Here is a 24,624-nt window from a genome sequence, read left to right as displayed (position 1 = left end):
CTGGTTTTGAGGGGAGCATTTGTGATCTTGAACAAACAGGAGCAGCCTGCTCAGAACTTGCATATATGCATCAGCTTTTGATGTGGAGCTGAAGTATCTTGCATGTAAGAAAGTCCAGGAATTTATTTTTGGAAGGACATTTTGTGAATAGCACAGGCCAAAGTGTGTGGTGTTGTATTAACAAGAGACATAGCTTGTGAAACACCTTGTCACTAAGCCTGATCAATTTTTAGTGAGGTGTTTGTAAAGGAGGAAATGGAGTGCTGCACTACCATGCGGGAATGTCCAGGAGGTTTTTGGTAAAGAATTAAGTACCTTGTTAAATACATGAATATTCATGTTTTATGTCTGAAGAGATAAGAAGAAACTTCACTGCGGGGAAATGTAGGGAAGCTCTTTCTGTACGAAAGCTGATTGTACTTCTAAAGGATTGGGCAATAGATTGTTTGATCCATTGATCTGAGCCTGACTGAGTCCAGAAATAGAGAACTTTGGAGACTAATTCTTCCAGGTGTAGTGGAAACTTGCTGCCAGTTGTATATTGTAAACAGTATCCATCAGCTACTCAAAAATTATTTAAAATCTTCACACAGAAGCTATTTACTGTAACTTAGCTTTAAAGTTGAGCATTTCCTGTTCATTAGTGTAGGATGTTTCTCAAGCATGTCATCTGTAATGATTAATCAGATATCTTAGTTCCTCTGTAGTGTTTTAGAGTGAATCATGTTTTTCAGCCTCCATATAAAGTCTGTCCAAATGGTGTTGAGTTCCTTTTCTGGCTTAGAAATAGATTCAAGATGTTTTAAATACAAATCTGTATAATTAGGCATTTTCCTTCAGAATTGAAAAGTTTAATGGGAGAAATTTGCTAGTCCAGAGAGGAATAAGTTTTATCCTTTGTGTCAATAGCACTGTCTTTAGCCTCTGCAAATGAGATTTTCAGCTGGATCAAGTTATTACTCCTATTAGAGTGCTACAAACAAACCTTGAGCAGAGTTACAGGATAATCTGACCCACATCAGCAAACTGGTACTCAGTAGAGCTGGTACTGTGCCCATGCTGTCTTATGGGCAGTGGCTCTTGAAGAGTTACCATTGCAAAGGGTAGAACTGAGAAGAACACTGTGCTTACATGGCATGCTGCTGCCTTGAACAGGAAATGAGAATGATTCTTTAGAGACTGGAGTATGAGTTAATATTAGTGTGCTACTCAGGCAAACATCTCCTCCTTCTCATCAGGCCTGGTAAGCTTGCCCAGTACTATGCTAATGTGGATTTACTGCTTGCTAAACTGGGCAAACAAGCCTGGATGTCTGCATGGCAGTGCTTTACAGTAGTGGCCAAACACCGAATTTCTTCTGCAGTAATTGGGAATTTGACAGACAGCTTTTGTTTCAGTCACTGTGATTTCTTTAACATTGAAAAATTCTCATTGGTGTAGAGAGCCTTGAATAACTACTTCAAATTTAAAAGTTTGAAGAGTTTTTAAAGTTTCAAGGGTTTTGTGTTTGAGTCTCCTGTATGATTCTTAGTGATAATGATTTGGTAGATCATGTCTAATTTGCCTTTTTACTTTTAGTGATTATTGGTTAAGATTGTAACCTTCAAAGCAGAGTTGAAGTTATGCATTTCTTGCTGCTTTTACAAAACAAGCTAGAGGCAAGGTCTTGAATAGTTGGAGCTTACTGGAGTTATTCCTGGCAGTTGCTGTGCCTGACATGCAAAGAATTGGTATTTTAGAACAGAACATCCCCATTGAAAGAGCAGAGAGGGGAAAAAAAGTCCAAAAGTCTTAATATGCATTAGCTTCCAACATAGACTCAGCCCTTAAAGATGGCATTGCTGGGAAAAGCAAGATAGGATTTGAATTTACTGATTATTAGTAGCCATTTTCTGGATGAAAGCTCTTTATGCATATGTACCGTCCCTTTGAACAAGACAATTTTCTCCACTATGCAAGTTGTTGAAGGTATCTTATTGTGGAATATCCAATCAGCAAACATAATTTCCTTTGTCCAGTTTGGCCCTTGTACACAAGCTCTGCATGAGGTAGATGCATCTTTTAAAGTCCTTAAATTTTCTTTAATAAACGATGGATATACATCAAAAACAGTGAAAACAAAGTTTCTCATTTGTTTGCTACATGATGTAGGGAGAGCTGTCCCATAAATACCCAAGGAGGAGAACTCTTGTCTATTGTCAGTAGGATCTGAAAAAGCTCATACTGGTGTCAGGTATCAGGATAAAGAAACTGAAGATCTTTTCCAATGAGTTCTTGCTGAAGAGCATGCTCCAAAATTTCAGATACAATGTCTTGATTATGAAGTTTGAGGGGGTATTTTCTCAGGCCTATGATATCAGCCTGTACCCCTCTGTTTCCAAAACCAGTGGAATTCTGTTCTCTTTCCAATCTTTTGAAGTCCTACATTATTATTGTCATCCTTCCTGATCATTAATGTAATTTCTGTTTGAATTTGTGTTAAGTACTAGTTATATACATATGTATATGTGTAATTATGGTAACTTATAAATAAATTACATGATGCTGACTTGATGCCTCAAAGGAGTGCTCATATCTTGCCTTGGTTGTTGCAAGTTTTTCCTATAATGACAGTTATCTTCTAAGCTTTTCCAGTGTCCACTTAGCCTAAGAAATAGTGCACAGAAGATACTTTGATCCTAAGATAACCAGCAGGTTTAGAGGAGTTCTTATCCTCACTGTCAGAGGCTTTGTGTTGGGTTTATTTTGTGATCAGTGTAGGGACTTCTCATTTCCATTGTTGGGTGGAAGTTTTTTTGCTCTCATTTTACTTGTGTTTTTCAGAATAGATTTTTCTTGCCTAACAATTAGCCTTTGGATTAGCATAGATTGTGTTGTATGCTGTTTGGAGTTCAGAATGGTGCAAAGGTCTCTTAAAAGGAGGGCTTTGCATATTCCAACTAGATGACCTTACTTCATGAAGCTTAACACACAGCAGGAAAATGTTTTGGCTTGCTGCAAGAAGAGGTGGTAACATTAAACATACAACCTGAGAAGCACATCTTTCCTGTCAGCAAGACAATGCAGTTAGTGGGACAAATATCTGTTTTCCATCGGTGCTTGTCATTGGAGCACTTGCCTTTGCAGTGAAAAGGGCAGAAACCCCAGCTTTTCTGAACAAAAGTGGCAGTGGCCCGAACGTAATGTGCTGGATTTAAACTGTGCTGGAGATGTGCATACCTTACCTAGTGTGGTGTGTGATCTTTCACTGGAGCATAAACAGAGCCTGGATTGTACTGATTTCACTCTTGGCATATTTTCTTATTTGTGTCCTCAAACATGACAGATGATGACACTGGAAGACGAGGCAGTGCCCCTGTTCCAGCCCACTCTGTGAACACAGCCTGGGTTACATAATGTGCTCCACAGCACTGTACTCTCATTATGGGAAATCCATTGTTTTCTCATGTTGCTGCCTTTTTTTTTTTTTTCAGAAATAGTTTCAGAATTATTTATCATTTTTCTTACCAGCAACTCCATTCTGTTTAAAAGCTGGGGTCTTCTTCTGTCATACCTACCAGGTAAATGTTTGCAAATCATATAACTGGCATTTGGGAAGGATAAAGGCAAGGGCAAGTATTTTCAATGATATATTATTGGTTTGGGGAATTTTGTGGGGTTTTTTTTTGGTGGTTGTTGTTGTTGGGGTTTTGTGTGTTTTGTTTTTTTTTTTTTTTTTAGTACAGCAGAGTTCTGAATTCGTAGGGGTTAATGGATGAGTACTTTTTAATTTTAGTGAATTTTTTGCTCTCTCACCTCACAGGGTTCTAGAATGCTAACAAATTGTCTTGGCCCTAAAAGTTGCCTTTTTTTTTTTTTTCTTCCTGAGTTAAAGGAAAGTACATCCAACTGCCTCAGCTGCACTGTGAGATCAAGTTGCTCTTACCAAAGGATACAGAATAGCTCTTTATTCATTCTATGTATTGGGCAAGAATTCAGTAACCTATATTAGTGATAAATAGGACCAGTTCTTGATGTTGGAACTTGTCTTTGAAAGGGAGCAGCAGCTTGCAAAACCTGCTTAGTTATTCAGGTCCTTATCCAATATCCAAATGAATGCCTGAGTTTGCTCATAAGAAATCCTGGCCTTTCTAATTCAGCCAGAAACATTTATCTGTTGTGTAAAAATATTGTTGTGTCTACAAAACATGTAAAAATGTAGAAGCTTGTAAAACCCTGGGTTTAGCTTTTCTTTAGCTTGGTCCCTACACAAGTTCTAAAACCTGACCAGAAGAATTATGATAGCAATATTACAAAATCTGTATGGAACATCAAGGTTAAAGGGTATGAGAAGATGAGTATTTCCAAAAAACACTCTGACTCAGTACTTTCAAGAAAGAATAATTGAAGACAAAAGGTTTTGAGCTGAATTACTTGGAAGTAGAAAAATGTAGAGATGTTTAGTTGTTTCAAAATCTGCTTCTTGACATAATTGAAATACTTGACAGCAAGTCAAATAGTCTTCTTGCTGTGGACCTCTTTAGTTGAGACAAATAAAGATGCAATGTCTACCAGAACACCTCAAGCACTCCTGTTCTCATGTGTGAACAAGGAGTACTCAAGTACTGAATCTCACTTTTCAAACATCTTCACCACATCAAAATAACTTGTTGGGGTTTTACTGTATATATTTAAATGAGATTTTTTTACTCTCATGTTCTGAATGAGACATTAGCTGGCTGTAAGATCCAGCAATCATAATCTTAGATGAAGTTTGAAGCTTAATTGCTGTTCCTTGCTCTAAGTGTGACTCACTTTCTTTTGTGTGTCTTTCTGTTGGGGCCGCTCCTGTAAAAGGAACAGGGCTTCAAACAATTACACCTGAATGGTGTTTTGTACCTAATTTTTGTCATGTAAGACAGCATTTGAAGTTAATGAAAGATGCCTGGAATGGTGTTATTTAACAACATGAATTGTTCTGAGCTTTGGGTTCCTTTTTTACCAGTCTTTTTTGGTACTGTAGTATCAACTTACATTTAAAATGTCACTTTGCTGAGTTTCTATGGACATTACAGTTTGAGATTCAATAAAAGTTAAACCAGCAAATTTTCTCCTGTCCTCTTCCTGTCAAGTTTTTCTGCTCTGTGCCAAAGTCAAAGACTGGATTGTCTTTTAGACAAGAGTAGTTTTGGCATCTGATGTTTGCTCACATGACTTGAGCTCTCGATATTTTTTGTACAATTTTTATAAAAGGTATTTTCCAGTGTTATTTTAAAATACTAAAAAGATACAAATGGGCTATCTTATACATATAAAATTATGTTTTTTCTGTGCAAATAATTTTATTATTAAGATTGCTTTTAGTGTTTAGGCATTTTAGAAATGAACCAAACCTTCAATGTGCTTTTTGTTTATAAGTTTTTATATTGTGCGTGAATTGTTTGCAGTGGTTCAGTAAGGATAGATATTTTTATCAGTTTTAGGTTTATTATTTGCCTAGAATCATTAGCTGAATTGGAAGTAAATTATCTTCCAGGGATTTTAGTGCTGTTCTGTGAACTTGAGCCTAAATTCAGTCAGAAAAATTTTTAAAATGCCAAGAGGCATCATGCCAAACAAGGATGTTTCTGGAGCTACCAAGTATGTCTGTACAGCAAAGCCATTCAATGTGAATTCTTTCTTGCCTCCTTCTTGGTGGGGATTCTCATTTTTGTGCATGCAATGTGGAATGGTGTGCAAACAGATAATGTCATTCTGCTCTACTCTAGATAAAGGTAAAACTCAAATGTTTGACTTTTTCCTGTAAAACTTTAAATATAGGAAAGAAATTTGATTGCCTGGGATGTTTCAATAGTCAGAAAAGGAATAAACAGTTGTTTGGTTATGAAATGTATTGTACTTGGTCAGTTGGTCATTGTTTTTATAGACTCTAAAACTCCAATTTGGCATAAATGATACTTTTTTCCCCCTTAGGTTTTTACCATAACAGATAACTTATTGTCCAGGAGAAGGAGGTTTCCAGATCAAGGTTCACTGTGTTGTTAAATTCATTAATTTTTCATGGAGGAAATGTGACTATATCTTGATAGTTTTTATAGCCAGATTTCTTAGCCAATTATGACTGCCATAAGTATTGAAATCAGAATAGATTAGACTTTTTCACTGCTGTTGTTTTTAATGTCACTTTGCATGGGTTTCCCCCATTTTGCTTGTCCTGTTCACCAGGACTCAAGTTAAACTTTTGTCTTGTTTCTGAAAAATGCCCATATGCAAAATCTGACCATTTGCAGTTGCTGGGAGATTTTGATGTTTGGAAAATCAAAATTTGAAGTGGAAAGTTAGTGTCTCCTTTGCAATTATATAGCTAGTAGTAATTTCTTCTAACATGCTACAAGTATGGTGCTTCATGGTTGTTTTGTGGTCAGTGTAGATTCACTCAAAAATATCTTACAATGGGATTTTATTTTTTATTATTGCTCTTTGTGACAATTTAGAAAACTGTAACCCTGTACTCTTGAGGAACACAGGTGTTTAGAATGACTTATGTTCAGGTAAACTCTTGGTTTGACCTAAAATGGTGATCTGGTAACATTTTTCCAGGCTACTTTGTAGTTCTCTTCTGATGTATCTTTTATTTTTTATTGTAACCTACAGCTGCTATCCAGTTTTTTTAAGGCCTCCACAAACTCACAGTGCCACAAATGGTAGTCATGATTAAAACCTTTTGTGCTTTATTCCATGGTGTGCCAGTTTTTATTATTGTTGCTTTACTACTATTATTATCATTGTTACCAGCTAGAAACAAGTAAAGAGCATGCAGTGTTAAACTGGTACTGAAAACCTTAGCTAGCAACAACAGTGGGGTTTGGCAGATTATGACTGATGTGACCCTTGTTGCTAAAACCACTTTCTTTCTCCTACAAGATAAGGTCCCTCTCATCAATGGTCACTCTGTGTTAATGAGCAAGAGGGCAAAAATTCCTCCTCTTTTTTTGTGATTTTTTTTGAGTTCTTGATTTGTTCTGCCCTCCTAACAGCTGGCATGAAGAGGACATGTCCTGAAATGTAATGAGTAGTGATAAGGTCTTACTAGTGAAAGTTTAGTACTGGGCTTGCAAAAATGTTTCTTGCAAACGCGGTACAAGTGCTCATACAAATAGGAGCATGAAAATTAGTTCAAGAAATTAATGCAGTCAGTATGCCAAATCTAATAATTTCAACTGAAATGTATCTACTGTCTGGCTTCAAAGGGTACTTTGTGGTTAGCCATGTAATATGTATTGGTTTTGTGGTTACTGTCATAATTTCTTCATATTTTAAGCATGCAGGAGACCATTAGTGTTACATTAGCTTTCTCTATATATTGGACTTGCATCTTAATTTTGAAATATGGGGAGAAAATAGAGGTCTGCTTCCAAAAATTATGTCAAACAAAATTAGTTAGAAATTGGTTGATTTTTGGCAATGCGAAGTTCTGAGAATTGACTAAAAATATAAGAAAAAATCCAAAGAAATAGCAGATGACTTACAGTTAAGGTAGGGTAGAGATACAGTATTAATTTCTCATGTATTTACAAGTTTTGAAAGTTTAGTACTTAATCCTTTTCTTCTAGTTTCAATTCAGTAATTTTCAAATGCTAGCTATGTGTTTCTAAGACACAGTTGGGATTGAACATACTTCTGAAGAGTTAGTCCTCATTTCTGGAATCAAGTACCTAAGTAAACTTCTAAGTAGTTTAAAGTTGGAATGTGAAAGCCAAGTATTTACGTGTGTTTTTTTTTTTTTTTAATATAGGAACAAAAAAAAAATTAGTTAGCTATTCCACCTGAGGAAATGATTTTTCTAAAAACTGTAGCAAAATTTGTAACTAAAATTTGTTGTTTTAATGATTCCCAAGAGTTGCACTAGGACTTCACACAGTGATACTGGACACTACCAAAGGATTGGAAATACTTTGTAATCATTCCTTAGACATTTTCAGTGAACTTGAGAGTTATACATCATCCTGGTTGAAAAGTCCTGTCTCTCTAAACTAGCTGAATAATACACTTAAGAGTTATATTTAAGCCCAGTTTCATTTAAAAGGAATGTTTGTTAAAGCTACTGCAGGGTATGTTGGAATTGAAACTAGTTCAAGATTTGTGATTGTGTATTTAGAGTTGATTTTTACCAGGAACAGATGGCACTAGAAGCAGACAGATGACAAGTTATACAGCACAAAACACCTATTAAAAGATATTTTGGAACTGTGATCATAAAATAATGAGAGTATATTAAAGTGTCATTGCAGAATTTGGTTTTGAAGAGCAGATAGCTAAAGAGGAGTTTTTATGAAGGGGGAAGTTGCATTCAGGCTATTTCAGAAAATGCTTTAATTCAAAGAATCCAGATCAGTAGATGTTGAACTATTTGAAGGGCAAATTGAAGTTATATTCTAATGTACTCTTGGGAGAGTCATAGATTGGTTATGGCAGTCTTGTTGGATATTCATGGGATAAGAGATTTGCCTCAAAGGCATCTAGCTCCTTAAAACTCACTGTAGTTGTATGTGGCTACTCTAAATCAATTACTGAGATAGGGCCCAAACCAGGAATAAATTGTTTTATCTCAAAGGACACTTACTCAAAGGTTACTTTAAAAAGAGGTAGGTTTGAAACCTACATCTTTAAATTAGCATAAATTTGTCCTTTGTAGAAGTTTTGATCCATAAAATAAGCAATGAAGCAATTAAAGCTTCTGGTTTAGGTCAAAAGAAACAAAAGGTGGCATCACCATTGTTCTAGATTAGAGTTTATGAAGAAGCTCACAGTGTCAATGTCACTTTATTCTAGATTTGGTTTTGGCAGGGTCAAAAGGCCTTCTTCTATGCATTTCTCATATTGCTATTTTATGCAAACTACTGTGTAGATGGAATGCATGGGAAACTCGATAAATGGAATTATTGGGAATGGCAGGATTGTATATTTTTCACATAATGCAAAGGTACATATGGATATGATGCTGGGGCTTTTGTGATGCAGAAGCATCATTCTGAAAACCAATTCCTTAAGATCTGAGCCCTCTTATTGCTTTTTAGTTTAATGACAGTACTGACCAATATCTGGAGTTAAACTTGAGAGTTTCCTTTTGGCAATATAATTTTCTTTGTTGTTTCCGTGGGAAATAAGTTTTAAAAAGGTAAAAGTTCTCTTTCAACTGTGTAAAACCTGCTTAATACAATCAGTGTGATCTGTGTCCTCACTACCATTACAGCTGATTTAGAGTTGTAATAGTCCAGTTTGTCATGCAGATATTTGAACTGGAAAATGAAGGTGCCACAACACTTGCTTTTCTGTGTTGTAAATGCTGCTGCAACACTGCAATATTTGGAATTAAATAATACCATTAGTATTAGATTTTACATTCTGTGTAACAGTGACTATTATGAACAAAATCCCTTCTCTAATGAAATATTTCTTTTAGTGTCATTTAAATCTATGAAATTAAAGGAAGAATATTAGGTCCAGTATTTATATTAGTATTACAACACCAGTGGTGCAACATGTTGCCTTCCAAAGTTCCTTGTTAAGGCTGAAAGCTTTCTTAGTGTTACTTAAAGTAGTCCTTTATATGCAGCAATTTGTATTTGCAGATGAAATTTGTTCATCAAATGATGACTTGCTTGAATAAAATGTAGTTGATTTGTTCAGAAGTACTTTAGTAGCATTTAAAATGCAGAATTCTCTTTAATTTTATTCAGCTTTCATTTACTAAAATTAATTCATTAAATGTAAGTCTTCAGATGGAGCAAAATGAGAATTTTCCTGTAGTGGAAGTAAAAAACTTCATCGTGAGAGATCGCTGAATGCAGCATTTCTGCTTTTTTTTTTTTGACAGGTTCTGAAAACCAGGTTTTTAAATACTAAACAAAAAACCTTTTTCACAGAGACATTACATTTTTTAAAAAGTGTTTGGAAGCATCAGAAGAATGCCAGCTGTGAAACTAGAGAGGAAGGAAAGGCCAGGGTTTCTGTCAAAGCACCCTCAGAGTGTGGAATATTTGTGGTCGGTAGATACCCTGGGGCTTGGGATTGTTGAAATTCCCATCTCTGGAGCTGACCCAGAAAGGGACAAGCCCTGAGTGTCCCAGCAGTGCTGCCCTGGTGCTGCAGAGAGCAGGGACATGTCCAACCTCCTGCCTAAATGTGCTCCCAGTTTGTGCTCCCTGCTGCAGAACTGGGAGCTGGGCTTTGAGTGTTTGCAGTCTGTCAGCTTAAGAGTGGCAAAACTGAAATACTTGCATGGCTGGAAACTCACAGCTTGGAGAGGTGGAGTGGAAATGTTGCTTGTGTTTAAGCTGCTTTTATGTTTGTGTCTTGGTGATTTCAGGATGGGTTTTCACTAATAGAGCTTGGATTTTTTTGGGAAGTATGTCTGAAATTAATCAGAAGTTTGGACCATGGATGCTTTGGGAAAATCTATTTGTGGCTTGGTGATGAGTGTAGTTGTAGAAAAACCCCTCCCTTCTGTCCACTGTTTTATTGGAAGATTTCTGATTCATTCTGTCACATTGATTACTGGTATGACTTCTGTCACTGAGATGCTAAAAAACCACAAAAGAAAACAAAGTCACCAAGAACACAAGTGTGATGTACATTTTTATAGTAATCAGTTTTGCCCACTGAGTGGGGAATGCAGTTTTTCTTATGTTCCTGTGTAAATGCTCTCTCTACAGAAAAATGTGCTCATGGCCCATCTTATTTTCTCTAACTCTATGATGAAATTGCAGACAGAATACTATCATACTCATTCTTATGTGTTCCCTAATCTCTAGTTTATAGACTTTTTTGCATTATCAAAAAAGCATCAGTGCCAGCTATCTATAGGAGCTCTGTTTTCCATACTGAAGGAATAAAAACAGATTTTCATTGCTGGCTGGTCTTTACTGTCTTTCAGCTGGGGAAACAAGTTTAAAATTTGTATTGCTTTTCTTTTTTCTTCATTCTTCTGGTATTTTTCCTTTCCTTTTTTCTTGTTTGTTTTTGGTTTTGGGGGGAGGAGTGTTTGTTTTGGGTTTTTTGTTTGCATTTTTTGTTTTGTTTGTCTTATCTGTTTGGTTGTTTTTTTGGGGAGGGCAGTGTTTGGTTTTTCTCCTTTTTTTAAAGGGTTTTTTTTTTCAAGATATCAAGTCCTTAGTGCCAGGGGCCTATCTTTTTTTATCCTAGATGTGTAAGCTGCATTTGAGACATCCTGGCAAGAAATTGGTGAGGTATATGTGGTGTTAGTGATAAGTGTAGCATTGATTCCTTAGGGTGCATCAGTGTCAGGTTTGCACTGCTCAGTTTGGAATTTCTTGCATGTAATTCAGATATTGTGTTAGGAAACATTGCTAATATGGTGAACTGTGTAGCTTTAACTTTTTCTGAGCAGGGACTAGGCAGGGAGTGGGTTGTCTGGGGCAAGGGGTTGTGTGTGGTGATGTTTTTGTAGAGGGGGTGGTTTGAATGCTCTGAATTCTGAAGTTGCCTTTTATGTTTCAGAAGAACTTCTTGGGTCTCAGCTGCAGTTTTGCTCTAAGATCTTTCCTGCCATGAACTCTAATTTTATTCTTACATGGTGCTAGCTGTCAAGTCAGGGTTCACTAAATAAGGTTATTCTAGCAAGGGAGAAGATTGCTTTTCACAATAAAATGTCAATAGAAAATGTGTGTTAATTTTATGATAGTCGTGACACAACAGTAGAATTAATAGAAATGCCTTGCCACTTAAAATTTCTTGCTGAATATTATCCCGATCCCTCAACCCCAGTGTATGTGAAACTCTACTAAAAAGATCTAAGCAGAGCTTAGGGCAGAACCAGGATGCTGACTGATTATCTGTCTCTTTTCTGATTTCTCACCAGCCTTCCCTCAGAGAGCAAACTGGTTGGTTCTTGTTCATTTTTATCACTCACTGTGATGTGATCTTATTTTTCTGATTAAGCTATAAACTGGTGCAGGGAAATTAGCACTGATCCTGAAAGAGTTACAAGATATTTTGTGTTTATCTTTCAAAAGAGGAACTTCATTGTTATATATTGTGCATGAATGAATAATATGTCTTACTGGTACCTTCAGAAGGACCTTAATCAGCTTGAACTAATTAAAAGTACTGGGTGTTACTTGCAGAGTGGGTTTTTTGCAAAACAAATTTCACGTCTGTCTTCTCTTTACTTATTAATAGTAATTGAAACAGTTGAAATTGGATTCCACTATTTTTGCCGTTAAACACTGTAGCTTCTTTTCTATTTTCTATTAAAATAGTAACTTCTGAAATTGCTTTAAACTTCACAAAGAAAATGTTTCTCACTAATTGTTGCATATGACATTAAGGGACTGGTTTTAACTGTGTGGGACAGACTTGAGTTCATGTCTCTGGAGACAAGTGACTGGTGGTTTAGAACTGGTGGGTTAATCTGAAGATGTGATGAGCATCCTGTGTGTGTCAGGAAAAAGTGGTTGGCTATGTGGGTGTTAAGAGCTCCTTAGGGAGAAGCATGCTTGTCTTAGTAAGTTTGACTGATGTCTTTAGAGTAATCATATTTTTTTAAATATATAATGTACAGTATTTGAAAGATGAACTTTTATGCAGTGTTTTTTCATAACATACAAAATGCTAAACCATACTTTTGTATTTTAAATAAAACCTTTTTTCCCCCCTCTTACCACAGGATAATGAGAAAAGGACCCCTTTACATGCTGCTGCCTATCTCGGAGATGCAGAAATTATTGAACTACTTATTTTATCTGGTATGTTCTATTCCTGTTAATGGAAAAGAAATAACTCTATGCACATCCAAGGAAGTATTTATGTACATCTTAGTCTGTGTAGTTTTTATTGAGATATTTAATGTACTAGAAATTAAAAATGCTTGTACAGAAATTTTAGTTTCCAGATTTACTAGTGTTGCAATACTGTGTATTTCTGTAATTCTGCTCTAAATTATTTCTTTGTAGAAAGCTTTCTCAGTTATAGCTATTTTTATTTGTAGCTTGATCAGCTTTCAATAGTTCAACACTATTTTAAAGAAGTAATAGTGTATATGGTACAGGTGGGTGTTAGCAGTATTTCTTTCATTCTGAAATGCCCCTCAGAAAAGCAATTACATTTGAGCTTAAAGGTGCCATCCAGAGTTGGTTGTATTAAGTATCTTTGCCTGTTGGCTTGAATGCACAGAATATAATTAGAACCAGCTGAAAATGCTATAAAATATCTTTTTTTTCCTATTTATTTGTACTAATAAAAATTCCAAGTTCTGCAAAACAGTATACTTTGGGTTGTGGGTTTGGTTTTGTTGTTTTTTTAAGGGTAGAGAGCCAAGAAACTAAACCAAAAACCTGAAGAACATCATGACAGAAGGTCTTTGATCTTGGAGAGACCTACCCATTAAGTAGCTTGAGGCTGAGTTCATAATACAGAGCTTCAAGCTTACATAGAAAGATGAAAACTTGTAGCAGTGCCACAGAACTACTTTAATCTTCAGTCTGCTTAATTGCAGGCCTTACCTGTGCAAAGCTGGCTATGTCTGCTGCCACCACCCCCCATCAACCCCTTTTACAAATCCTGCCTGAAGGAAATACCACTTTTAGCGTTACAGGAGTCGCTTCCAGACCTTCAACTGAATTTGCTGGGCATAATTTAATTTGTTATAATTTTAGTATTATGTAATATTGTTGTTATATATATTACTTGTACTCTCTCTATATAAGTATATATACATATCATAAATATACATTATGTCATATTAATTAATATATCTATTGTATGGACATACTCTACAGTGACATTTTGTCCAGAAAAGTTCACTTTTGAAAAGGTGCAAGGTTTAAAAATCCAAAGAGGTGCTATTTTTCCCTATCAAGACGGAAGGCAAGTTCTTGAAAATACATAGTGACCCCTTTAATCAACTAACAATGTTACAAATTTTGCAAAGTTGTAGTCAGCTACTTCTGAGAGGGAATCATCTGTCTGGTTTAGATGAACATAGTCCATTTACCAGATCAGTGATAGAGCAAAATATCCCTTTCTTGGGTGAAAGGCTTATGGATGGAGGGGAATTCTAGTTCAGATGGGAATGACACTAGATCCTGGCTGGGAGGGAGTGGAAGGAGAAGAAATATTAGTCCTGCTATTTGGGCATGTAGCCTGGGGTTAAGCATAAGGGAAACCAACAATGGAGAACAAAGAAGGGAGGTAAGAATTAGAACTGTACAAGTAGTGCAAAGCTGAGCAGCTGCATGAAGGAGAGGTTGTAGGTGCTGCAGTGTCTGCAGATTGTTCAGGGAGGATGTGAGACATTGATATGTCCCAGGTAACATTTATTTAATGAAAATCAAGATTGGCTTACAACAAAACAATGCATTAGATAGTTGCAAATCAAAAGCTCTGAAAGCTGTGGCGATGTCAGTCCAACCTTGGTGTGCTCATGTGCTGTGCTGTGGGCTGCAGTTCCATGCTGTGCCTTGCTGGAAGGGCACAGCCTCCTGAAAGTCCCAGGAGAGGCTGCACTGAGAGTGAACTGGGCTGGTGCAGTGAGGGGTGCACAGGTAGGTGTGAGCTGTTGTGAGTGAAGAGAGGCATCAGTTGCAGGGGGGAAGTGACGTCTGAGTGCTCAGGCTCTTCAGTTTGCAAGGCTGTGCTGTACTCAGGCACATATCTGTATATTACTTGCCTGCAAGCAGCAGTTTTAGGCAAGCCTCTTAAATATTTAAAAAGTATTCATCAATTTAGTCTTCCTCATTTCTGAATGCTGGATTTGAAATCTTTGTGGTTGGTGAAGTATGAGCACTCAGCAGTATCAGAAGTGCTGAGGCAGCTGCTTCTCAGAGAAATCAGGTCTAAATGTATCAAAATGCACAAGCTTTGATTTCTCTTTTAGCTCTCTTAATTGAAAGGTGGGGAACAGAGGTTAAGTGTATTTATCCTCTCCATTTCATAAAGATAAGGAAAATTCATCTGTTATGTTTCAGCTGGAAATTAAATCTCTCCTTGGAGGCAGATATGTAATGTTACACTTTGTCATAATAGAAGAGCATTAGGGAGCAAATAAAGAACATCTGTTAATGCAGCAAGGCTTGAAAACTGTTAGTTGTGTTGCAAGACCTCTTTTTTAAAATTGAGGAGAGTGGTTTGTTGAATAAATAGCATTTCTGTGCTACCATCTCCTCTGTGCAGTAAATTCACATGCAAAAATTGGGTTATGTGACTTTAACTGATCTATTGTAACTTATCTGTGCAAGGGATTATATAAAGTGTAGACTACTTTCATCCTAATAGTTCTCACCTTGTGAAAGCTTGTCTTTGCAACTTTTAATGTCCTCTAACACAGCTTTGCTGGAATGTTACTAGGAGCCACTTTACAGTTTTCCTGCTGTGCAAACTACTCTACAAAGACTGTTTGCTTTGATGTTTTATTCTTTCTTCTAACTAAGAAGACCTCAAAATTACTGAAGTCAGTATTAATCTTCCCACTATTCGGTGGCTCATACTTGATTCTTTCTTATTATTCTCTATTCTTAAAGTGTTATTATAGAGTACTTACACATAAGTTTTTTAATTTGATTGGGATGTCTTTTTCATCCTGCTCCAGGGGATCCACATTGCTTTTAAATATGTATTGTGGATCACATATTGCAGTCACAATGTCTTTATATTACTTTGCTACAGACCTAAGTAACCCATATTGCATGTCCTGAAAATATAACTGATCCAACCTTTTACAGACTTTTTTTGGAGTAAATTTTCAGTCTCAAGAGCATTATTACTTAGTTGTTGAATTCTTGAGATATTTTTCTACTCAATTTAAAGATTACTCTGTGACCTTTCCTGTTATCTTTCAGCTGGACAAGGAATCTGAAGGTGATGCTTTGTGTACAGGCTCCAAACATCAAAGAAAATTGCTTTACTGACTCCATTTTTGGCCTGGACGTTAAATTGCCTTTGGTTTTTTTGAGACACTGAACATTAATAAACTTGTTCCCTGAGGATGTGAATGTCTTAACAACAGTTTTTCATACCACTGTGGTTTGTGGAAGTTTAAGATTTCAAATAATTTCTCACTTTTGGATTGTAGCTAGATAAGCAATTAGCATTCCCAGATTTGTTGTGTAGGGAGGTGACCAAGAGGAGGCATGAAGATTATTTGTAGTATCCAGAAGGATAGAAGTTTATATTTTAGTCACTTGAGAATCATAATTTTAGAAGCATTTTCCTTTTTGTATTACTCTGGGAAGAGTAGTAGCGCTCCTCACAGTTGTATTTTTATGACCTGTGTACAGCTCTGCATCCTGGTACACAAATACACCTGTCTACTTGGCATAATTGCACTGACTTTAAGACTGTAAATTATGGCAAACTACTAAAAAGTAGAAAAGTACAGTAGTTCAGTCTTAATTAACTGAATATCCAGCTTTTTGTTCTTTCCAAGAAGTCCTGATTTAAAAAATCAAACCCTTCTTTAAGTCTGGCATGTCAACTGTTCTGGACAGGCTTCTTGCTTTATAAAAAAATCATTCTTTCTAGCTGTCCTATGATTTTTAATCATCAGAGTCTACTGTGCCAGGAAGTGTCATGTGAAAAGCAGAACAAATTAGTGTGATCAACCAATGTATTCTTTTGATTACTAACTTTTTCCATTTATTTTCTAAAAATACCACAGAGACGATTATTGCTTTCACTGAAATCAATGTAATTCACAAAAATCAACATTTGAATTGTCTGTTATGTTCTTCTGAATGGATTTAGTTGCTATATTGCATTGATACTTAAATACTAGCACAACACATTGCTGTTTGCTTAACCCAACATTTTGTCTGCATGAAGCTCAGTGTTATGTGAGTGTGGTCAAACTCAATCTCATTAAGGTTTGGCAGCCCACGAGTTTTTGTTTCCTCTGGGTCAGGTGGAAAATGTAAGAACCGTGCTGATGCTGGAAAACTGCCACTGTAGTCATAACAGGTTTTGGAAGATAGTAAAGACCCTTCAGTGTCACAGCACTCTACTACCTCTGTTTCTTTCATCTAATTACAAATCTCTGCGAGTGTGAGAAATCCATGCCCTGACAGTCACATGGCTCAGCTGCTGGAAGGCTCTTGCTGCCTCAGTCCCAGCAGAGTGAAGCTCCCTTTGTTGGGATTGCAGATGTACCCACAGGCTGGGGCTGTTTCACAGGGGCCCCTTTGACACTGACTGTATCTTTCAGCCGCTTCCTCTTCTTTTCACAGCGTTGTTGGCCGATGTTTTTCTTTTCCAAGCTGCCCTAACTTCCCCCTGGCAGCAGCAAAAGTCAGTTGCTGTGAAGAAAGTAGCTCTGATGTTCTTTGAGAGAAAAAAGTTAAGCTGACTCAGGAAAAGATAGAACTGTCAGTAGCTTGAGTCAGAGAACCTCATGTTGCTCACTGAAGCTCAAGGGGGGAGTGGCTGAGATGTGTCAGAAACTGAAATTCTGAAAGGAAATTGGCTTATATTGACAAATCAGTAAAGTCCTTGAAGGGTGGCTTTGACTTGATTCTTGTTTTCCTCCCTTTTCTGGCTAGTGTGTCTCCATGAGTATTTGTTTTGTGAGGTTGTTTTGGGGTTTGGAATTTTTTTTTTTTTTGTTGGTTTCTTAAGGAACAAAAATTAAAACTGTTCTTGAAGGCTTATTCTCTCTGGACAAAAGATTCCAGACCTGTTCCTCTTGGATTTTTTCACTATTCTATAGATCTTCTGCTATGCATTTAGCTTTTAAATAGCAAGAAGCTTTCTCTCCATAAGGTCATTATTTTTGCAGGAATGATTTTCCAAGTTTTCAATAGGAAATTACACTCCATTTCTATTATTGATTATTCCAATTCCTCTCTCAAATCTTATACTTTAAAAACTTCTTTATGTCCTCCTGACTGTTTGCATATTTTTCTGTGTAAGGAAAAGTTTTCATCTCTATCTGTTTATTCCTCAGTATGGTCTGAGAATTTCTGCTTGCCAGTTTAAGTGCTTCCAAGGTCATTGTCTCTAGACAAAAAAGTGGATCATTCAAAAGAAAGAATTTCTGAACCTATTACTTGCTATTAGGAAAATAATTAAAGAGAATCTAATTACAGTAGGACAAGTGGTTACTTTCAGTGATTTATACCTGAGATCTTCCTAATTTCTCCAAAGATAATATCTAAAATTATTTCAATATACTAGTTTCTAAGTCAAGGTTTGTTACTGTCTTAAATGCACCCATAAAGATCTTTTACTCCTAAATAGACACTTCAGAGCTTCAAATACCAAACATTGGTGTCTGTCAAACATTGCATAACTGAATGAAAACACTTTTGCTTTCTTTGCTTATGTTATGATATTGCTCAGTCACTAGCACATCTTGTACAATAACAAAGGAAAATACCATCCTTGAGAGTCTAAAAATACAGACTGCAAACAAAACAGTGGAAGGCAATTGAGTACTTAAGTCAGTACTGTGAAAACAAAGATGAAAATGTCTTGTCAGTTCTGTTGTATTTCTTAATCTATTTCCAACTAGTGACGCATAAGTAATTCAGCCACTGCATTCATTAGTCTTCTGAGGACATTTCCAAATAGGAAGAGTTCTGGTGCAGAGGAGCTGTGGAGGAGTGTCACAGCCAGAGTTTTTGTGAGAGGAACACAGAGGTGGTGTGAGACAGGGCAGTGTGAGAGTTGTGTGGCAGTTTATGGGTGAAGGAAGAGATGCGTGGTTGTTCCTTGCAGCATTTCCTGCCCAGTCTCTGTCTTTGTAAGAGATGGTTGAGATACTAGATCTTACTGGAATGTAAGAAGTATGCAGAAAAATATGGACAGGAATTGGTGGCTAATAGCACATTTAAATGTGCAATTTCCACATGTGGGCTGGTAGAAATAAACTCTCCAGGATCATTCTGTAAATCAGTGCACGTATTCAATTAGAAGATTTGTCTCTTGAAACATAAATTTGCTAGAAGTAAGCATCACAAAGCTTTTTAGTACCCTCTGTACTTTATTTATTAAGTAAAATGTGTCTTTCTAATTGTCAGTCTTGCAAATACAACTTGGCAAGATGAGATGTAACGTTCAGGGACTAGGAAGAAAATTATGTAATACTTCTCTCTCATTACCACCCCACCTTTTGCAGAGAAAAAGTACTTTAATATTTGCCTAGATGTGTAAAGTTACTGGGCTGTACTAGCAAAATAAGTGGTGAAATGGGTGATTTTCTTTTAATGTTTAATGTTTTGGCTTAGTGCACCAACATGGAGCAATAATTCACTTCATTTGGAAGGTGCTGTTTTAGGGGAGGATCATTCACGTGATTGGTTCTTAAGTCCTATTTGTGTTCCAGCATTGAGATTGCTCTGACAAGCACCCTTATCCTTTTCCTGCAAACTCTGTGGCATTAAAAGAGTTGAAATTTTATAGTAAACAAATCAGAAGTTCTAATAAACATATCAAGACCAGGCCCTTGAAGTGTGTGAGATCCAAGGGACAGAGGCAGAGGCGGGGAGAACAGCAGTTTCTTAGGGTTGTTTTTTGTTTTGTTTTTTTGGTTTTCCATAGAGGGAATTAAGATACACTGTCCTGTGCTTTGAAACAGCAAACTGCTCATAGCTGGCATTTGAAATGTGAGAAATGCCCTGGTTAACATGTCAGCAGGTTGAGCTTCACAGGGATAATATTGCATTGGCAGTGCTGTGCAGTAGGTTATACACATACATGTGTTCAGACTCTCTTTAAGCCAAATGGGAAAAAATATCTTAAAGCAAAAGTTATTCAGTGGAGGTATAACATTTGGTGTACATTTTTGTAACATTTCTTTCAGTGGTCTGGAGTAGAGCTTTACCTCAGATGGTGAAGGCTGTCAATTCCCTCACTGCTGCATGGTAGGACTGTGACAGGTTTAGAGAGCCCGTGAAGGGTCAGGGAGGAGCAGTGACATTTTCTCCAAATCATGTGCTAGGCAGTAAAGAACAGCCTACAGGAGGATTATTGTGTCCTCAGATACAAGGCTGTTTGGAAAAGCTCCTTTATGAAATTTAAATGGTTCTCAGCAGCATGGCTTCTTGGAGATGATTAAGGGCAAAGTATCTCTCAATTAATTTTAAAATGTTATTTTGTTTAATGTATCTAAAGCTGGCGATCTCCCAGTCCCCAAATTAATAATGCATATGTGGTTTTTGGTAGCACATTTATTCTGATTATTGCTTAAAAACTTTCTTTCAATGTAACAGTTTTGCACTTCTTTAAGAGTTTTTGTTGTGAAAGAAAAAAACAAGCTTGGTGGTTCTTTCTTAAGTCCATCAGAGATTCAGATTTGTTATCAAAAGTCAAGTTTAGCCTTTCCTATGTTAGAGAATCTATAGTTTTTTGTGTATTTGAAAAGTTAACTTATTTTAGGATCTGTATTTACACTGTTTCAATGTGCTAGACCTAGGCATCCTTGTTTCTTTGGGAGGAAGACCACTTATGGAATGGGGGGCAGGTATTTGCTACGTTGATTTTTGTTCTATTAAGAGGACCATGTTACTTTTAGATATCACTTCAGATTTCCTTAGACATTTCTCTGGCTAATGCTTTCTTAATTATTTTCTTTCTTACTTTCACATATTATTTTTCTTTTGTACAGTATCTGTTTGTATTGATTTCTGCTCTCTTCTGGTGTAGTTTTTAGGCTATGTGTTAGATTTACCAGAAATGTCAGTAAAATATGAACATTTTTACTGAGAGCTAAAGCTTAAGTAGCTGCTGGTTTTTAGAGTGGAAATGGGGGACTTTCTTCTCTTCTGATGGGGGACTTTCCTTTTCCTATCTTGAGCTTCATTACCTGGATGGATCTGAGCTGACCCCAGGTCTTGCAAATGCATTTTCCTCACGAAAATTAGGATAATTAGGATAGTAATTAATGGCTTAGTAACTCACTCAAGTTCTTTCAAATGCTTCAAAGACATTTGTATCCTAAAGTTAGAGATAGAAATCAGTTTGTGAAAGTCTCTATTTTTTGGTTGTTGGCTGCATGTGAAGTCAGGTTGAACTTGGAGTATGATTTTGGCTCTTGTTTTTTGTCTCATCTGCTAAAAACAAAATGTGGCCATCAATTACCTGGAATATAATCAAGAATTACAGATACTTTTGACATAAATATTGATTACATTCTCACTTACCAATCATTACCTCATTATATTTGTGATGTCATTCATCACTTGCTGTCTTCTGGGAAGGATTGCTAAAAATCCTCAGGCATTTCTAGTGGTTTTAGAATACTCAGATTCTTTCTTTGCTTGAGTTCTATGCAAGACTTGATATAGTACAGTCTGCTGTGGCACATGATGTGTTGCAGTGCACCAATGGGTCCTTAGGATGTGTGACAAAACCAGATACTTGTGGTGTCTCCTAAGCTTTTGTTAGACTGTGGTGGTTTTCTTCAAATTGGCTTGGACTTTCTTCCCTATTTACTAGTCTTATTTTTCAAAAATGTTTGCACTTAGGAAAATAGGACAGCATCCTATTCTGAAATTTAGATAAGGAAAGATGGAAATCCCTGAAATTGTAGCCAGCAGTTAGATCTCAGTCTCTGTCCAGTGGGTGGAAGACCTAGAATCAGACTGGAAGTTTGGATCCTGCATCAGCTTCCATGTTCTATTGTTATGACTGAAAGGGATGGATTGATTAGAACCTCAAGAGAATCGACCTCAGATATTTGTATACACAGCCATGATTTTGTACACACTTCTGGGTTTCTTGATCAAATAGCCTGGGAGAGACTTCTTTGCTGGTGCAGATCTTGGATCAAAATACTCTAGTCTCTCAGTTGAATATCCTGATTTGACCAGCAACCAGCAATTTTTGGCATCTTGTGTCTTACTGGCCTTCCACCTTTTTCTGTTCCTTGCATAGAAAAAACAGCAATTGGTTCTGACATACCAGTATTATGTTTAGCTTGAGATGTTAATCAGCACTGGTCACGTAGCATTAATGTTACTGTGTGATTCTTTCCAACAATATTTTGTAACTCTTTTTCTCAAAAATGTAAGATTTTATCTAAGCTATCTCTGTAAAATATCAGAATTTTCAAAATAAAGATGGGTAAGTTTCCAGTAGGGGTATAAATATCCTACAAGGTTCTGTATAAATTAAGTTATTAATCTTAATTATTAGGTTTTCTTGTTTGTTGGAGTTCACAGGAAGTTAAGATGTAGTTCAGCTGCTTTCTTCAGGGGAAAGAAGTTCCCAAACCCTTCTTTCCTTTTATTATTAAGAAAAAAATTAAAATCCAAACCCAAGCTTGTGTCCCTTAGAGCTGTTGGTGCAGCTTTGTTTCCTGGGGACAGGGAGGGCTGTTCCTTGAGCGCTTTCAGAAGTGTGGCTGGGAGTCTCTCTCATGAAGGGAGGACCAGGGGTGGGCTAGGTGACCTGCTGGAGTAGTGGAGATTTGCTCCTAAAGTAAGTCCCAGTAGAAGAATCATCCTCATTCCATATACCTGTCCATCAGACATGGCAACCACAAGGAAACTGTAGGTGTGGGGAGTAAATGCAGCCTCTTTCTATATTTTCACAGAGAATTTCAGCTATAATGGGAAACCATGAGATTTTTGTTGCTGTGTGAAGGCAAGGAGTTGATCTTTCTTAGGCAGCAGCTTTTATGTGGCTTTGGAAGGGCAAAAGATTATAGAGGATGACCTAGTATAAAAATATGAGTATATTTTGATGTGGAAGAATATTATTGGTAGTGTTCAAAGAATTTTCTCAAAAGGTTGATTTCATCTGGAGAAAAGATTCCTTTTCATTTTTTTGCATAAAAAATGCAAAGAAATGCCTAGAAGAAGTAAATTCATTTTGTTAGAATAAATAAATAGTTCTATTTCTAAAAATATCTTCTTGAAAATATCTTCTTGAAAATATTTTAGTCATTCTGTAAATACCTTTTAAATTTCTGTGTTTGTTATTTTTTGTTACAGGAGCTAGAGTTAATGCCAAAGACAGCAAATGGTTGACTCCTTTACACAGAGCTGTAGCATCTTGTAGTGAGGTATGTTGCTCTTTTTGACTACTTTGTGTCAAAATAAGAAATCTCAAATTAACTTCTGTCCATTGTTCATTTTTTAAAAACGGAAACTACTCCAAACATTTGGAATTGCACAACATTTTTGTGATATTTTTTTTAGCCTTTTGAGGGAATATATATATATATATATATATATATATATATATATGAGTGTGTGTATCTATTGCTTAAGTAGTAAGAAAGGAGGAAAACTATAAACTTTGAGTTCTCAGCTTTGCTCTCTGTGACTTCCCTAGCAGAGGACTCTGCATGCAGTGTTCTTAAGTCCTGTTTACTTCTGCTAAGGTAACCAGAATGGTTCAGCATGAGGGAAGATGAATTAATATTTAGAACAACTTTTACAGCATGGTCTTTGCGTTACTTCATATTTTTTTACAAGCTTGTGTGTTCAAGCATTGAAGAAATAAGTTATTCTATTAAAGGCCTGCCAATGTCTTTTTTTAAAAAAAAGTGATTAATTAACAGTATTGAATATCACTTTAAAATTCTTAAATGAAATGTAGACTGTTTCTTGGAGTCTACCAGTTATACAGTTGTGAGAATATCATAATGCAAGAAATTATTTGGTTATTGTTTCCCTGTGGTGGTTGTCCTAATAAAAAATTTAAATGCCTGTAGAAGATCAAAACAAACAGAGAAATGCTGATCTTGTTATGTGGAAGAGTTTATGCAAAACTATCTCCTTTGAGATCCTGAATCAAATTGATGCTCATTTCAGTATGTTTCAAATAAAGGCTTTTATTAGTAAATTTTTGTTTGGGAAGATAGAATTGAATATTTTAGTTTTGACAAGCATTGAACTTCAAGTGTTTGATCCATGAGCTATCTAAACAAGCCTTGTTTCAGTTTTTGCTTTTGAATTCCCTGGATAAACTGCAGTATTTTGTCACTAGCATTAATAGCAAAGTTATGTAGAGATCATGTTATTCAAAAAAACAGTGTTTGAAAATGAATCTTCAAGGGCTTCTTATTCCCAAATGCTATTTGTTCTTGAGATATTTTTAGGCCGTTCCTTTGGGAGCTGACCAAAGCACCAAATGCTGCATTCTTCAGAGCTGAGGAACAATTAAAGCTCTCCACATCACTAATGCTTGCAGAGGCAGAGGAGTGCTGCAAACAAACTGGGATTAAATGATAACTTCAAGAAATGCAATCATGGTCATAGGTTTTTTTTAAATATGGAAGATCTTAAACAAAACATTATTCAGAGGCAAACAAGACAAGTAAACCAGTCAGAGCTTGATAGACACTTGTCAGAATTTTCTATTTATAAACACAGTGAGTCATGGGAGCCCATGTACAGGGTTGATATATGCAGGCACTGTTTTCTAGCTGACAGACCTATATGGGTTTGGGGCACTGGTTGAAAAGCTGTCATGAAAAAACTGCATATTGGTTTCAGCAGAACATCTGGACTCTTGAAGTGAGGACAGCTGCAATTAAACAAGGACATTGAAGCTAAAAAAATAGCTGCAGTTATGGGTTTAGCTGTCAGCTGCATAAGTTCAGGCAGCTTCATGTCAAGACAGTCACATTTTTATTTGTGTGTGCCTGCTGTATGTCGCAAATTAAAAAAAAAACTCCAAGTAGAT

General features: G+C 36.4%; 1 protein-coding gene across 1 annotated transcript in view; it reads left to right on the top strand.

Annotated features, from left to right (window-relative positions):
* The window catches only part of ANKRD28 (ankyrin repeat domain 28), a 78,031-nt gene that overhangs the window by 10,572 nt on the left and 42,835 nt on the right, over window positions 1-24,624 (top strand). The window contains exons 3-4 of the mRNA XM_059484972.1: window positions 12,668-12,746; window positions 22,926-22,996. Of these exons, the coding sequence (XP_059340955.1) occupies window positions 12,668-12,746; window positions 22,926-22,996 (150 nt within the window). The remainder of the gene's footprint in view (window positions 1-12,667; window positions 12,747-22,925; window positions 22,997-24,624) is intronic.

This window comes from Ammospiza nelsoni, chromosome 1 (assembly GCF_027579445.1).
Source record: "Ammospiza nelsoni isolate bAmmNel1 chromosome 1, bAmmNel1.pri, whole genome shotgun sequence".
NCBI lineage: Eukaryota > Metazoa > Chordata > Aves > Passeriformes > Passerellidae > Ammospiza > Ammospiza nelsoni.
The sequence above is the reverse complement of the archived record's forward strand: the minus strand, read 5'-3'. Positions and strand labels throughout refer to the sequence as shown.